Below are 17,599 nucleotides of genomic sequence, written 5' to 3' on the forward strand. Positions count from 1 at the left end.
TCAGTTCGGAGTGTTGCCGAGTCAGAGTACTTATGTTATGGTATCTCGTGTATGTTAGAGGCTTTTGCAGACAGTGTCTTGTGGATAGTGCGTCGAGATGTCGACAGTTGTGTAAAGTGACCATATAGGTCGATGCGTTTTTATGCCTTATTTCTAAAGATTTTATTGTGACTAAAGGTTTTCTTTGAATTAACGATAAGGGAGAAGTCCCTGATTTGACGAAAAAGTTTTATTGAAAAGTTTTTTCACCTGACGGAAGCGTCATTTCGTAGACTAAAGGTTCACAAAAAGCTGTGACTCCTGGATGGAATAGTAGTATGGCACTCAGCCGAGTAGGGTCTTGGGTGTCAGTCGCGGCCCTCCGGTTTGGGTCCTGACAGGTTCACCCCCTTCTGGAATCAATTTTCGGTGGGAGTCAGCCAGATATACGGTCCGTAAAAATTATATGGTCCGTATATCTGTCCGTAAAACCCACTTTTCCTGAAAACATATTCTCGTCGATTTGTTCAACTTTTAATCCTTCTAATACCTACTAAACATGAACTTAACCCCTTATAACTATAAGATAAACTCATCTAATCTCATTTAACCTTGATAACCCCCGTATCCAAGACTAGAACCACTAACGCGCGACGAATCTCAATGTACAAAACCATGGGGTGTAACAGATACCTACCAGTACTTGTTGTTTGTACTAACCTGCGCTTGCTACATTCTTTTATGAATGCAGGGTACCAGGTGAGATCGACTTCTACTCCTTGTGACTGATATTCGAGGATGGATGATTCGAGTCCTTTAGCGTGAGCATAAGGATGTTCACTGCGTAAGACTCTGTCTATCATTATGTCTTTATTTGCTTTCTAAGACATAGTTTTTGAGACTATTGACGTATTGTTATTATTCAGACTTGTAGTAGTTAGTTAGTTGCTCTTGTATGTCCAGACCAGATACTGGGGTGTATTTCTTACTTCCGCATTTTCTTATATTATTATCGTAAGACTTACGTTATTCTATCTTCTTCCGCTTTACTTATGTTTTATGATGTTGGGTTAAGGGTTCGCCTACCGAGGTGGGAAAGGTAGGTGCCCTCATAACTTAGTGTAATTGGGTTGTGACAGAGGTATCGCTCTCCGATTGGCTGGTTTGATGCCTTCGAGGATAGGCCTTGGGGTACGGATTTCTTTGAGGGATTTGTTGGATAAAGTGAAATTGATTCAGGAAAGAATTATCACCGCTCATAGTAGATAGAATAGTTATGCGGACCAGAAGGTTCGTGATTTAGAGTTCATGGTTGGGGAGCGAGTTCTGTTAAAGGTTTCATCCATGAAGGGTGTGATGAGATTTGGGAAGAAAGGGAAGTTGAGTTCGAGGTTTATTATCATATCTCATATGCAAATAGTATTATCATCATTCGGAAGAACTATATCAATCCAATATCCGATGGAGCAGCAGAAAGGTAAAAGCTTTCCAGTGAAAGCTTCCCAGAAAACACTCTACACCAATTTGAAAAAAAACAAAAAAATAAAGTGAATAGGTTGGTTGTGTACCCTGAAAAGATCTTTGCATTACTTGAAATACCTAGGTCTTTTTTTGTTTCCCCACTCTAAATTGTACGTATCTTTATGTATTTGCAACACCCATAAAATGAAAAATAAGGCCATAAATCTGTAACCCTATTTGAGATATTAACTAGAAATTGAAGAAAAACTAAACAAACAAGGATTTTGAAACAATAAAAAACATAAAAAGCAGAAAAGAAAGAATGACCTCAAAATCAATGGTTAGATACTCCACCATATTCTCTCAAAAGACTCTGCAACAACATAAATTATTTGAAACCCATTAACCAAAATCTCATGCAAGAATAGAAAAAAACCAAAGAGTAAAACAAACAAAAGATAATAAAATTACATAGACTTTTCTTTTTCTCCTTCTTCTTTAGCAGTAGAGCTCCCAAAACAGAAAAAAGATAAGAACTTTTGTTGAAAAACTCAATGATTTTCATAAGAAAATTTCAATAAACAGCCAAACATCTTCTCTTTTTCCCCTGTTACGCAATAGTATTATCTTATTTGGTTTTGTCTTTAGGATGGATTTCAAAAGTGAAAGTTAACCGTTCTGATTTTCAAACCGATATAGAGAGAGCGAGCGAGAGAGAGAGAGAGAGAGAGAGAGAGAGAGAGAGAGAGAGAGAATCCCAAAGTCTCCCAAGTGATCTCTTTCTTGCTGTTGCTTCTGATATTTGTCTTTGTTTAGCAAAACACCCGAAAATGGAGAGGCAATATCTGCCATGGCTGATAAAGGTGGTGACTTTCACCGAAGATGAAGGAAGAAGGGTCACTAAGAAGAGATTAAAAATCATTATATGTCAAGAAAACCTCTAGAAATTTTAAAAAATTTCACATTTTACTTGAAAAATCCAGACAAATGGTTATGAAAGGTGAAATCAGTGAAGTGGAGAAAGTGTGGAATCCAGCTATCGAACAAGTAAAAGATGTCAAAACACATGTCAGTAAATGGGAAAAAGGGTTTGCCATTTGGCAATAGGCTGCTAAAGAATTTCAATAGACATGTGAGATATCAGATAGGGCCAAGTTTAAAGTACGAGCCACCTTACTATTGTACAATAAGTCGATCTTTGCGTTCATACAAATTGACTTCTAAAATATAGAAGAAATAAAGGGAAAATAACCCTCTATGACTATTTAGGAAAAATAATTACCCGAAATGGCCCAATTTGTACCCTTCACTTCAAAAGCCTGTTGTATATTTATACCCTCACTATAATTGAAAAAAGTTGTATATTGTTAGATACAATTTAATTTTCTAGGATATAAACACCTCTTATACATTATTATACACTTTTATACAAGGCCGATGCATTGTCTACTCAGATGTATAAAGTTATATATTGTTGTATAATGTTGTATATTGTGAAAAAGTGGCTATTGGGTGTAATTTAAAAATATGGCTACGCAATTGTAATTTTGTATGCTAGATTATATATTATTGAAATTTCCCCAGAAATAAACTAGATAGGGGGTAGTTTTCATAAAAATAAACGGAAAGGGTGCAAATACAAAAGCAGTACATCAATTAGGGTGCAAATTGCAAATAATCTAAATATATACTATCAGTGAGTAGAGCCACATCAGTGGGGAATCTAGAAGTACGTGTATCTCTTCAAAAGTAAAAGCATATGCCAAATTTGGTTGGTGCTTCTGAGCTGCTGAATCGATCCACCACGCTTCTTTCTTCCAAGTCCAACAAGCCTCCCCAGTACTCTGGAGATGATGGAAGACGAATTCATCAAAGGACATGTCCACCCTAATGGCCTTGCTGTTCTCACTCTCCATCGTCCTAAAGCTCTCAATGCCATGAACCTTGGTGGGTCTATTTTCACTATTTCTTATTTTCACTTCTCTTTTACAATTCTTTTTCCCCCTTTAACTGCTCTGGAGCTGAAAATTTGCACTAAATTTCGTTTATGATCATGAAATTATTATTATTATTATTTTATCCATCCCCCAGGAGCTACCCTTTTTTTTTTTTTTTTTTTTTTTCTCTCTTGGTGACTCGAACCTTCATGTGGGAGGTGGAGGAGGGTGCTTACCACCTGAGCAACCCCCTCTTGTCCATCATGAAATTAGATATGATTCCTTTTTTTTTTTTTTTTTTTTTTGTGAGGTTGGTATTACTCTATTATGTTAGGACAGGGTCAAATGGTTAACTTGACAGCGAGTTAGTCTCTGAACAAAACTGATATAATTTTGGATATTATTTCACATGCTGCAATCAGGTTGAATTTTCATTGTCATAGCATTGATTAGGCTTTACCTGTAAGAATATTGACATAATAAAACCAGCATAATGTATGATATTTATGACACAAAATAAATTTAGATTAACACTGATAATTGCATAGGATTTTGAGCCATAAATCAAAATCAAAGACTCAAATCTTTCTATTATTGTCTTGGATCCACAATTAATCCTACGCATCTTTTGGATTGGTATATTCTTTTCTATCTTGTTGTTTCCTTGAATCAAGCCAAGTACCACAACTCTTTTTTCGGTATATTGTATCCTTCGTTTCGTATTGAAATAGAATCTCAATTTATTACTTATTATTAGATTTTAGATTAGTTAGTGTTTAGCTATTAGTATTAGATGAGACTTTACGGATTTTTTTTTTTTTGATTTCTTTATAGGAGAGGACAAATCTTGTGTTTCGATGCGAATTTGATACGACATAGGAGAAGCCGCCCTTTATAAAAAATTGTATTATTATATTATTTTGACTAATAAAAGGAGGTTCCAACGTATTAATATATAGTGAAGGAGTCAAGGATACTCTCAACAGGAAGGTATAGATTATGAAAGAAACCTTTGCTCTAGTGGCAATGTTAGAATCTATCAGAACCCTTTTAGCATTCGCTTCTTTCAAAGGTTTAAAATTTTTCAAATGGATGTTAAAAAACACATTTCTAAACGGTTTTATAAACGGAGAAGTTTATGCAAAAAAACTTTCTGGTTTTGATACTAAAAATTTCCCCACTGTGTTTTTAAGCTGACTAAGGCGATTTATGGATCGCGGACTGATGAAAAGACTAGGTCTTCCTCTCTATTACCTTTTCACAAAATGGCTAAGGCACTAGGACAATTATCCCACACAACATATGTTAGATAGTATGTTTATATAAGGTTAGAAAAGGGACTTGTATTGAGCCTGCACTCACAGCCACACTAGACCCATCAAGCACATAAAGTGCACGACCCAATAACCAATTATCACATTTATAATTGGTCTCACGTTTATGGACTATCATCAAACCCAGAACGCTTAAAATATTAATAAAATATTTTAAACATTTTTTCTTACATTACTTTGTAACTTATTGAAGAATTCGAGAATGATAACTTCCTATTATGACATAAGAATACAACCAGCTAAATCCCACTATGTGGGGTCTGGGGAGGGTAAAGTGTACGCAAACCTTACCCTAGGGAGGCTATTTCCGAAAGACCCTCGGCTCAAAAGAAAACATGACGAAAACAAGGTCAGATAAGGACAAACTGTTGAAAGCAGTATGAAAATGAAACTAACGAAAGTGAAAAAGCCATGATAAAAGCAGTCTGAAAGAAAATAGCAGTAGCTACCACATATAAATAAGATAATCGAATAAACAACAGATAGTAGTAGGTAGGGGCTAAATTACTCGGACTTTTCACTTTCGGTGCCGCACCCGTGTCGACACGACATGGGTATTGGTGTGGGTGTGGGATCCGTACCCGATCTAGTCAACCGCTTTTGGGTACTTTGACCAAAATCGACGGAGAAATTCAGGACGGATCAATGATTTTTATAATCAAAACAAAAGCTGAGATGGACTTAAAGAAAATAGAATACTTTGTATATTGAAATTTCTATGTCACTCCTTTTCCTTTTATCTCCTTCCGGAATTCTCCTCTTGATCAATATTTTCTCCTTATGTTTTCCACATAATATCTCATAATTTAGGTTTTATAGTTCTATTTTTAGATATTTCAATTATTTTTAGCCGAATCCCCACACCCCTATCCATTCCTGGATCCATATCCCCGAATCTTAGAATTTAGATCATGAAGGATCCGACCTCTAGATCCGCACCCGTATCGGACACCCGCACCTGAGTCCGATTAACTTAGGGTAGGGGTGTACATGGACCTGGTTGGTTCGGGTTTTTCAAATACCAAACCAAACCAATTATGTCGGGTTTTTAAATCTATAAACCAAACCAAACCAATAAAGCCGGGTTTTTCAACCTCGAGTTTTCTCGATTTTTTCGGGTTATTCGGGTTTTTCCGGTAAAGTTTTCTACAAAACATATAACTTGTGCTTTAAATATTTCTTTAGTCCTAGTAAGATACAACTATCTAATTTAGGTTCTTCTTAAGAAAATAATACAAAATGTGAGATGAGTGATGACATTGTGCTAAAATATTCAACAAAAAATAATGAAATCATTATGAAAATGGTCGTAATCTAAAAATACTAAGTCATGCTAAAATAAGTATTAATTACATGACCAAATATCAAAATAAATTCAATTCTAACATTAGGAATAACATTAATGTCGGATATCTATTCTTAGTTTTGCATTGGTATTGATTTGAGTTACTAACATCAATGGGCTATAAAACTTATGGACATTCAAAGTTGTAAGTCCAAAAGCTTGAAATAATATGAAAGACAAAAACTATGAAAGTTTAAGAAATATATCTAAGTTCTTCATTAAAAAAAAAAAAAAAAAAGAAATATATCTAAGTTACATTATAAATAAATGTTTTTATGTATAAAATACTTTAAAAAGTTATATACATGTAATGTCGGGTTGGTTGGATTCGATTTGACTTTTTTTGGTTAAAACTAAACCAAACCAATTATGGTCGTTTTTTTTTTTTCAATACCAAACCAAGTCAAACCAAACCACTAGTCGGGTTTTTTTCTCGGTTTGATTCGGATTATCGGTTTGGTGCGGTTTGTCGGTTTTCTTTGTACACCCCTAGTAGTAGGAAAAAAGGACAATAAACTAGCAAAACTGCGACTACTAGTACTAAAGGATAAGCGGGACTGCCTACTAGCCTTCTACCCTAATCTGCAGCATCCTATCTAAGGTCCTGTCCTTGGTAAGTTGGAAATGCGCCATATCCTGTATAATGGCCTCTCCCTAATACTTCTTCGTCCTTCCTCTACCTCTTCTGAAACCGTCAATAGCCAACCTCTCACACCTCTGCACTAGGGCATCTGTGTCTCTCCTCTTCACATGCCCAAACCATCTCAGCCTTGCTTCCTGCATCTTGTCCTCCAGCGATACAACTCCCACCTTATCCCGGATATCTTCATTCCTATTCCTATCTCTCCTAGTGTGCCCACACATCCATCGCAGCATTCTCATTTCCACAACTTTCATCTTTTGAACGTGAGAGTTCTTGACTGGCCAACACTCCGCCTCATACAACAGATTCGGTCTCACCACCACTTTGTAGAACTTGCCTTTAAGTTTTGGTGGCACCTTTTTATCACACAACACTCCTGAAGAGAGCCTCCATTTCATCCACCCTGCACCAATACGATGTGTAACATCATCGTCAATATCCTCATTTCCTTGTATAATAGACCCAAGATACTTGAAACTTCCTTTCTTTTGGATGGGCTGGGTACTAAGCCTCACTTCCACGTCAACCTCGTGTGGGACATCATTGAACTTGCACTCCAAGTATTCTGTCTTGGTCCTACTCAACTTGAACCCTTTAGGCTCTAGAGTTTGTCTCCAACCCTCTAGCTTAGCGTTAACTCCGGTGCGAGTCTCGTCAATCAAAACTATGTCATCCACAAATAACATACACCATGGCACCTCACCTTGAATGTGCCGCATCAAACCATCCATCACCAAGGCAAATAAAAATGGGCTAAGAGCTGATCCCTGGTGCAACCCCATCATAACTGGGAAGTGCTCCGAGTCTCCTCCCACTGCCCTTACCCTGGTCTTGGCTCCCTCATACATGTCCTTGATCGCCCTAATATACGCCACAGGTACACCTCTAGCCTCCAAGCATCTCCATAGAATCTCCCTTGGCACTTTGTTGTAAGCCTTTTCTAGGTCGATGGATACCATGTGTAAGTCCCTCTTCCTCTCCCTATACTGCTCCTCCAGTCTCCTTACAAGGTGAATGGCTTCTGTAGTCGAGCGCCCCGGCATGAATCCGAATTGGTTCTCTGAAATAGACACGCCTCTCCTCACCCTCATCAGAATGTGCAGGAAATATGGTTTAGCACTAGAAATTTGATGGACAAACAATACAGGAACAAACATTGTTAGAAGTGGAGATTCTTTCTTGTTCTTTCATTCGTTGATTTATCAATTTCTTTTGAAATTTGGTATGGTTGCCTGTTATTTTCGATGTGCTAGTAGAGTTGAGCAGCTCTTGCATTGTGTTTCAGTGAAAAAAAGAAAAGTGAAGAAAAAAAAATTAGAACTAGGAGCTAGACTGAACACAAAATAGTAAGGTGTTAATTTAAGACAAAAAATAGCATTAACTTAGAACTAATGGAAGGTTTGGAGTTGTCGTGATGACTACCCTTGTTTACTGGCTGGCATAATAGGGTAGGTGTTGGAAATGAAAGGTTTAAATCATTGTGAAAATGGATGCTGATTTCTAGGACAAATATCAGTAGATGGGAGAACAAATGAGTATTGTTAACTCTTAACAATCACAAACAAAGATGAAATAATTTTTAAAGATGACTTATGGGATAAAAGCTCTTAAGAGTTTCTAAGTGTTTTTCCTGAATATCTAAAGTATATGTATAAGGAGAAAAATAGAACTCCTAATGGAAAATTAGTAGTAAATAACAAAATACAATTCTATATGCTAGAACCTCAAATAAAAATACATATTTCACAAGGAAATGTAGATGTTAGCTTATATGTTCCAAACAACATTTATCTGTCAGGGAGCATGACTAAACAATAAGATATTCATACTTGATTTCTAGGACATGTAGGACTTGAACGTGAAACAGAAATATTTTAGACTAGATCAAAGCTCATTAGCTTGCTCAAATAAAATGTGAGTAAGTACTAAGAATATTAACAACATTTATGACTACGGAAGCAAAAGTCTGTACTCTTTCGATGATTTTAAGAAAATAAAAAAGTGAGGACATGAATTTGACACAAAAGAGAAGAATGTCTTTTCCGATGGTGAACGGCTATGCTTTACAAAATGACCCAAATAAAACTTCATATTCTGTTTTTGACTCTTAAGCATCCGTTTTCACTAGTATTTAATTAGTATTCTGATGTATAATTTTCCAAATAAGTAGGACAAGAGTTAAAGCAGGAAAAATCAAAATATAAGAATTAATAGATATTGCTTTTCCTCTAAGTTTGAGAATTAATATACTACATCTTCATTTAAGCAGTTTGATTTCTGTTTACCTCATGCTTGACTGATATATGACACAGATATGGACATGAAGTACAAGAGTTTCCTGGATGAGTGGGAAACAGACTCAAAGGTCAAGTGTGTTTTAGTTGAGAGTAGCTCCCATCGTGCCTTTTCAGCAGGTAACAAGTTAAAAGTCTTTCATCAACGGGATGGATACTGGCTAGTACTTTATTTGGCATATTTGCAGCATCTAGTTCCTAAAGCAGTTTTGTCAGTACGTCATTAGTCAATTTGGTAGAGCCTACTATTCGTAGTTACATTGCGTTGTTTGACAGGTTCTAGTAATATTTGTGGGTAACCATTCGTTGCTGATGCAGGAATGGATATTAAGGGGGTTGTTGCTGAAATTCAAAAGGACAAAAGTACACCTCTTGTGCAAAAGGTTTTTCTCACATCATGAGATTTACCCTATAAGTGTACTCAACATGTCATTTTCTTCTGCTCTCTGGTTGGGAACAATTGTTGGTTTCTTCCGCTCTGTAGCTTAGTCTTTGTTGTTTGTAGTTTCATTTGATGATATGGTCTTGCTGAGTTGATGCTGCTATGCTGATGCCTAACGGAACCGTTAGTGCTTTTACTTGAAGGGGGGTGCTCAAGCTGGTTTAGACCAAAAACCGGCCGTCAGATCTGATTGAGGTCGTTTAGTGTCCCTTAACATGCACAAGATCATAACAAACTGTGGTAGTAGAGGTACATACACTAGCTGTATTTTGAAGAAAAAAAAGAATCAGAATACCAGTTTCTTTTCTAGTTTGGTTCTCAATAAAGCGGTATAAGAAGCACCTTTTTCTATCATGCAGTTGTTAAGAATACTGTGTATATTGTTAGATTCAATTAGGGAGATATTATGTATTATAATCATGTAGCCTTGATTTCTTTCCTTGTTTGGAATAAGTGCTTATACTATTTAACGCCCAATAGCTAGTTAGAATAATCAACTATGTACATTCTTTCATTTCTCTCTCGTGTTCTATTTCACACATGGTATCAAAGCTAGGTTAGGGATAGTCATCGTGTAATTACCAGCGACTTCAGAGAGAGAGAAAGATCGTCGCTGTGCAATTTTTCGGGATTGGGTGCTGTTTCAGTTGTCCCATATTTTTTGTGAGTGCTGTGCATAAACCAGCACCACCATCAGGTCCATCATCTCCCTGCAACAAAGACCCAGCAAGCTCCGCCGGAGAAGGTGCACTCTGACGTGCCACACAGACAAGAGAAGGCGAGATCTGAGTCACACACCGGCGAGTGCATCATTTTTCGGCCAATTTCAGATGTGTTCCTTTGGTCCTTCTGAAGCCATTCTACAAATTCTGACCACCAATCTAGGGTTCCGGTTTCAGCGTGTTTTCTGGACAAGTCTCACGGTCCAGTGTTATTTCTGAAGTTTTCCCGTACTGTGGAGTTGGCTTGAACTTCTACACCTGTTCTTTCAGCTTTCAGAAATTTCCTTTTTATGGTGATTTTTCTGGCCAACAAAATAGTCTGGTGATAATCTGGACCTTTTCTGGAGATTATTTCATGCTTTATTTTGCTGAATTTTTTGTTTATCACATTTGAATATAGTTTTTCACAACATTTGAGCTTTTCTTGAAGAATTTGTGGCTATTACGATTGAAAGTATTGACTTTGAGAAAATGGGTTATGGTGTTTCAAGTAGCTGGATGGCTTCCTTATCAGATTATAACAAGTTTCTTAAGTATAAGGAGGCACGTAAGCAGGCATCTTCACAAATCACACTTCTTGTTCAAACTGGTAATCCTGTAGCTTATGTTTCTCAACTTCCCAACCTTGGACTTTGGGCCATTGATGCAGGAGCCTCAGATCGTATTTCTCATATTCTCAATCTCTTCCCATCGTCACATTGGCCAATGGCTAAAAACCCAGGCAACAAGAGTAGGCCAAGTGATCCTATTACCCTCTATGACTTTAAACTCAGTTCTTTATATTCCTGATTGTCCTTTCAATCTCTCATTCATTAGTCACTTGTCTCAATCACTTAATTGCTTAGTAACCTTTCTCAACAACTCTGTTGGATTACATGATCGCAGTACAGGACAGATCATTGGTAATGGACGTGAATCAAATGGACTTTACTACCTTAACTCTTTAAGGTCACCCACGACCTGTCCTGTTACCAATTCTCCAGAGTTACTTCATAGACGGTTAGGACATCTCAATCTATCTAAGCTATAGAAAATTGTGCCTGGCTTATCTCACATGTCATCTTGTCGTCATGTCAATCTCGGTAATTCGACTTGTTCTTCCTTCCCTGTCGTCCTGATATTCGAGTAGCGTTTCCTTTCACTTTAGTCCACTCAGATATTTGGGGTCATAGCCGAGTCAGTTCTATTCTTGGATTCTGTTGCTTTGTCAGCCTCATTGATGATTATTCAAGGTGCTCTTGGATTTTCTTAATGAAAAATCGTTCTTAGTTGTTTCCTATCTTCTATACATTTTGTGCTGAAGTACAGACTTAGTTTGGGGGGTTCCCATTCACACTTTTTGTAGCGATAATGCACCAGAATATTTCTTCTATGTATCAGCAATTTATGCAGTCTCGTGGGACTGGGATTATTCATCAAGCATCCCGTCCTTACACCTCAACAAAATCGCGTAGTTGAGAGGAAGAATAGGTATCTCATTGAGACAGCTCGCACCTACTTATACAATGACATGTTCCATTAAGTTCTTGGGGAATGTGGTTCTCGCAGCATGTCATTTGATTAATCATATGCCTTCCTCCGTTGTCCGAAATCAGGTTCCTCACATGGTTTTATCCCACATTCACCGTTGTACTCTCTTCTCCTCATGTATTAGGAGCACATGTTTTGTTCATAACTTAATCCCCGGGAAAAGATAAATTAGCTCCTCGCCTCTTAAATGTGTGTTTCTTGGTTATTCTCGTCTTTAGAAATGATATCGCTGCTACTCCACCTGATTTGGGAAGAATTTGTGTGAAATGGAAGAGTGTCCGCTGATCTATTAATAATTCAAATAATATAGCTCATCAAGTTAATTTCATTCACTATGGAGACAAATGGTGTAGGTAGATTCAAAACTTTTTTAAGATATAGGCTTTCATCAATCATCACTGGCAATTCACATCAATATAGTCGTTCACCAAGAATCTACAACTATCTAGCATAGATGAATCTTGAAGAAACTTGAACTTAACTGGCAGTACGCTGGCTTGGCTACCATAGGACATTCGGAAGTTCCTCCTCGATGTTCTACCTATAATAATAATGTGAGCCATTTGATAATTGTGCATTCTTCAAGTACTAGTAGTTGGTGCTCTGTGTTAGTTCATGGTACTGTTCTTAAGTAAGTATGTTTCCACAAGCTGATAGTTTGTGAATGCAGAATATGCTTTTTCTCCTTTGAAATGTTTTTCCTTTTTAAAACTCGTGGGCTTTTCTTTTAGCATGTATACTTGGAGTTGATAGTTGCAGTTAATCATGCTCAACTTGATGATGTTCTTCTTTATGTTCTTAAAATATTCTCTTAGAAAAAGGTTTTTAATTTATAACCCTTCGTTTTACATATGCATGTGGCGTTGATAGTATGTGTACATGCGTCCTATGTAAAGAGGGGAAACTCATGCTCTTCCTCAGACACACACATCCATCTGTGACCTCTTTAACACCATACTGAGTCTGTGACTTGCTCGGCTGTTGTTCTTCCACCAGTCGTAACACCAGATATCAGTTATGCAAGCCTCTGTGTGATGCCTTAATATGTTAATAAATGGATATATTTGAAGTGAACACTGCAGCTCGATTTGTTAGTAGGCCTTTCAGATAACTGAAATGAGTTCCTTCTTTATGTACAGGTATGCACAGCAGAATATTCTCTGATTTGCAAAATATTTGAGTACAAAAAGCCTTACATCAGCTTCATGGATGGCATAACAATGGGCTTTGGCATTGGCTTATCAGGTCATGGTAGCTACAGGCTTATCACAGAGGTATTTTCCCCCCTTATATGGAGGAGTACCCATTGTCGCAACTATGGTCTTATTTATACCTCTTATTATTGTTTCAGAGGACTGTTCTAGCTATGCCAGAAAATGGAATCGGGTTGTTTCCAGATGTTGGTTTTTCTTATATAGCTGCACATAGTCCTGGCGAAGGGGCAGTTGGTATGCGTTCTCTCTTTCTTCTGAGGAAATTGCATTAATGAAAGATAAATTATAACAGAGGTGAAGTTTTAGCAACACCTATTACTATTGGAGGGCTTTGCGGTAGGTGAAAAAATGCTTCTCTATTTGGAAATGTGCCAAAAAACTCCTCTTTCCATCTCTCCTTTTAGCTCACCAGCAAATGACTTATCCGATGAAGTTCCCTTTTCAGCTTAGTTATGGATTGAAGAGTCTTTTATTTCTGGTGACAAATCATTTGATTAATAGATATTAGCATGGTTTATGATAGATGATTTGTACTTGTCGAATGAGTAGAAGATTCACAAGGTCCGTGAAGCTTCGATTGGCACTGGAAACAAATGCAGAAATGGGGTAGGAAGATAAAGGCCTACACATTCATAGTTTTCCCGAACTTTAACAACTATAGGCGGTATGTGAGAAAGAAACTCTACTAGGCGAAAAAAATCTGCAGTAATAATAATCTTACCGGAAATGCTGTTATTGATAATGAGGAGCAGGAATGGCTACAAAGACAATGCGAAGAGGAGGAAGTTCTTAGTTGTATCAAATTATGTGCTAGTGACAAGGCTCCTGGACCTGATGGGTTTACAATGAGCTTTTATCAAACTTTTTGGGATTTGTTGAAAGTTGATATCATGGGGACCCTTCAACATTTCCACCAGCATCAGGTTTTCAAAAGAGCTTTAATGCTACCTATGTGGCTTTAATCCCCAAGAAGAATGGTGCAGCTGAACTCAGAGATTTCAGACCAATAAGTCTCATAAGTGGTATTTACAAAATAATTGCTAAGGTATTAGCAGAAAGACTTAAAAAGGTGGTGCATAAGCTAGTCAACAAACACTAGATGACATTTATTAAAGGGAGGCAAATTATGGATGCAGCACTCATGGCAAGTGAATGTGTGGACTCAAAAATGAGAACTGTAGGACTTGGCATCATATGCAAGCTAGACATTGAAAAGGCTTATGACCTTGTTAATTGGGATTATCTTCTGAGTATATTGAGGCAAATGGGGTTTGGAGCAAGATGGTTGAAGCGGATGGGTTTCTGTATCAAAACTGTCAGGTTCTCTATACTTGTGAATGGAGAACCTATGGGTTTTTTTCCTTCTGAAAGAGGACTCAGGCAAGGTGATCCTCTTTCACCTTTCCTATTCATCATTCCCATGGAAGCACTCAATGGTATGGTAAGATTAGCTATGCAAAAGAGATGGTTGAAGGGTTTTCAAGTAAGCACCAGACAGGAGGAAAATGTGGAAATTTGTCATCTACTCTATGCTGATGACACTATCATCTTTTGTGATCCAGAAGCAACTCAAATCAGTTTTATAAGAATGATACTTGTAATCTTTGAAGCTACTTTTGGGCTGAAGGTCAACTGGAGGAAGAGCAGCATTTTCCCTATTCAAGAAGTGACTCAAATAGAAGGACTAGCTGGGATTCTAGGTTGCAAGATTGACCAACTACCAACAACATACTTAGGCATGCCCTTGGGTTACAAGCACAAAGAGGTGGGCATCTGGGATGGGATTATAGAGAAAACAGAAACGAAGCTCTCAAAATGGAAGTCTCAATACCTTTCCCTTGGAGGTAGACTGACCTTGATAAATGCAGTGTTAGATTCATTACCCACTTATGTGATGTCTTTGTTCCCTATTCCAGCGGGGTTGGTGGACAAACTAGATAACCTCAGGAGGGACTTTCTTTGGAATGGGAATAGGGAAAGTAAGGGTATTCATTTGGTGAATTGGGATGAGGTTCAGCTTGATAAGAAAGTAGGGGTTCTTGGTGTTAGAAATCTGAAACTTCACAATAATAGCTTATTGATGAAGTGGTTATGGAGATATGTGAATGAAGATCAAGCTTTGTGGAAGGATGTAATCAGAAATAAGTATGGTCAGACAAATCAGTGGTGCACTGATGAGGTGGTCAGTACTTAACTTATAGTGTTTCAGTTTGGAGGACTATAAGAAACTTGTGGCCAAGTCTAAATGAACATATAATTTGTAAGGTGGGTGATGGCACTAAGGTACTATTTTGGAAGGAAGTCTGGATTGGGCAAGCTCCTTTGATGAACACTTTTCCTGATCTATTTACCATTTGCAGCATCCCTGATACTACTGTGGCAGAGTCCTGGACTCCACAAGGGTGGAATATTTGTTTCAGAAGAAATTTGAATGATTGGGAATTGGCAGGGTGGCTGAGCTCTTGAAGGAAGTTGATAAGTTTAAAGGGACTTCTCCAACTCCAGATGTAATCAACTGGAAACATCACAGTGATGGGAGTTTCTCAGTGAAGAATACACAAGTTGGAAGTGCTGGAGCAACCAGGAGGAAGAACAGGTCCATGGACAAAGGTGTGGAAAAGTTTGGTACCATCCAAAATCAAGTGCTTCACTTGGCTTGTGACCAGAAAAACCTTTCTCACCCATGAAGTCTTACAGAAGAGGGGAATCCAATTGGTCTCTAGATGCTATTTCTACAATGAGACTGCAGAAACAAACAGTCATTTGTTTCTGCACTGTAGAGTGACAGCCCATCTTTGGTCACTGTTCTTCAGCCTCACTTGAAACAGTTGGACCATGCCAGAACACACAGCTGATTTACTAAGTTGCTGGATTAGACGAGGAGGAAGCAAATCTCAAAAGAAATGGTGGAGAGTTCCGTCATGCATCTGGTGGAGAATTTGGAAGGAGAGGAATGGGAGGTGTTTTGAGGATAAATTTAATACTCTGCAGAAAATTAAGTGGAACTGTATTGCAAATTTTCATTTTTGGTGTAAATAGTTTTTATCTTACTGCTCCTTGTGGATAACTTTTTGGAGGTCTCCAGCATTAAGGAATACAATTTACCAGTTTTCAAAAAATTCCAGAAGATGAATACGATTGGAGATATACAGGAACATTGCAGAGAAGATTCTAAGATCTCTGAGTAAGGCGTTGTCACGACCCAAAATCCCATTTTTGCCGTGAGGGCACCTAACCCAAGTCTTGTTGGAAATTTTACGGAAAATACTTGATCACGAACACTGTACTGAATTCTTGAACAATCTCATAGCTTGAGGCGTGTCAATTAAGACACTATCCTTAAGGATATTTCACCCGATATGGGTGTATCCCCCAGGATTGAACAAGCTATTCTAGTACAAAATTAGGAGCCAGAATCTAACAAAGATTTCAATAATATTATAAAATCCAGCAAAAGGAAAATGAAGAGTCAAAGAATTTGTCTGTGTTCTATCTCCCAAAAGAGGAGTACAACAACAACAACAACAACAACAAGAAGCCCAAAGATAGTCCCACCATGTGGGTCCGGGGAGGGTAGAGTGTACGCAGACCTAACCCCACCCTCAAAGGTAGGCGGTACGTTTCCGAGAGAGACCCTATTTCGGGAGAGTTAGAGAGAGAAGAGATAAGACAAGAGGAAAACAAGACAAAAGGTCGATAGGACAAGCATATCGAAAGCAATATGATAACACGAATACCAAAAGCGAGAAAGTCATGGTAGAACCATCCGGTAAAAGTAAGCATGAATACTAAAGATAAATAAAATAATCAAAGAAAAGTTACCAGCTTCAAAAAATAAAAATAAATAAAATAATCAAAGTTCAACGTCCCAACAAATATAAGCAAAGAATCAAACGCATAAACCAAAAGTGCAATAGACAAGCGAGCAAACCGCAACTACTATGGTGAAAGGGTACGCCACCTAGCCTTCTATCCTAATCCGAGTCCTCCACAACCTCCTATCTAAGGTCATGTCCCAATGAAATCGAAACCGCGACATATCCCGCCTAATCACCTCTCCCCAATTCTTCTTCTCGCCCTCCTTTACCTCTCCCGAAACCATTCATAGCCAACCTCTCACACCTCCGCACCGGGAGCATCCGTGTCTCTCCTCTTCACATGCCCAAACCATCTCGGCCTCGCTTCCCGCATCTTGTCCTCCACCGACGCCACTCCCACCTTGTCTCGATATCTTCATTCCTAATTCTATCCCTCCCAAAGCGTGTCCACACATCCACCGCAAAGATTCGCATTTCCGCGACTTTCATCTTCTCGAACGTGACATTTCGACCGGCCAACACTCGCTCCGTACAATAAAGTCGGTCTAACCACCACTTTGTAGAACTTGCCTTTAAGTTTCGAGGCACTTTCTTATCACACAAAGACTCGATGCGAGTCTCCATTTCATCCACCTCGCACCAATACGACGTGAAACATCGTCGTCGATATCCCCATCTCCCCGTATAATAGACCCAAGATACTTCGAAACTTCCTTTCTTTGAAACGGCCCGGGTACCAAGCCTCACTTTCTCATCAACCTCACACGCAGCCACCGAACCCCGCACTCCACGATTCCGTTCGTCCTACTCAATTTAAATCCTTTAGACTCCAACGTCCTATCTCCGCCCTCCAGCCTTATCGTTAACTCCGTCATGCGAG

General features: G+C 38.2%; 1 protein-coding gene across 1 annotated transcript in view; it reads left to right on the forward strand.

The window, feature by feature from the left end:
• Positions 1-3,185: 3,185 nt before the first annotated feature.
• The window catches only part of LOC132038931 (3-hydroxyisobutyryl-CoA hydrolase-like protein 3, mitochondrial), a 29,948-nt gene continuing 15,534 nt past the window's right edge, over positions 3,186-17,599 (forward strand). The window contains exons 1-5 of the mRNA XM_059429426.1: positions 3,186-3,387; positions 9,012-9,113; positions 9,312-9,376; positions 12,827-12,961; positions 13,039-13,135. Of these exons, the coding sequence (XP_059285409.1) occupies positions 3,291-3,387; positions 9,012-9,113; positions 9,312-9,376; positions 12,827-12,961; positions 13,039-13,135 (496 nt within the window). The 5' untranslated portion in view covers positions 3,186-3,290. The remainder of the gene's footprint in view (positions 3,388-9,011; positions 9,114-9,311; positions 9,377-12,826; positions 12,962-13,038; positions 13,136-17,599) is intronic.

This window comes from Lycium ferocissimum, chromosome 12 (genome assembly GCF_029784015.1).
Source record: "Lycium ferocissimum isolate CSIRO_LF1 chromosome 12, AGI_CSIRO_Lferr_CH_V1, whole genome shotgun sequence".
Lineage (NCBI taxonomy): Eukaryota > Viridiplantae > Streptophyta > Magnoliopsida > Solanales > Solanaceae > Lycium > Lycium ferocissimum.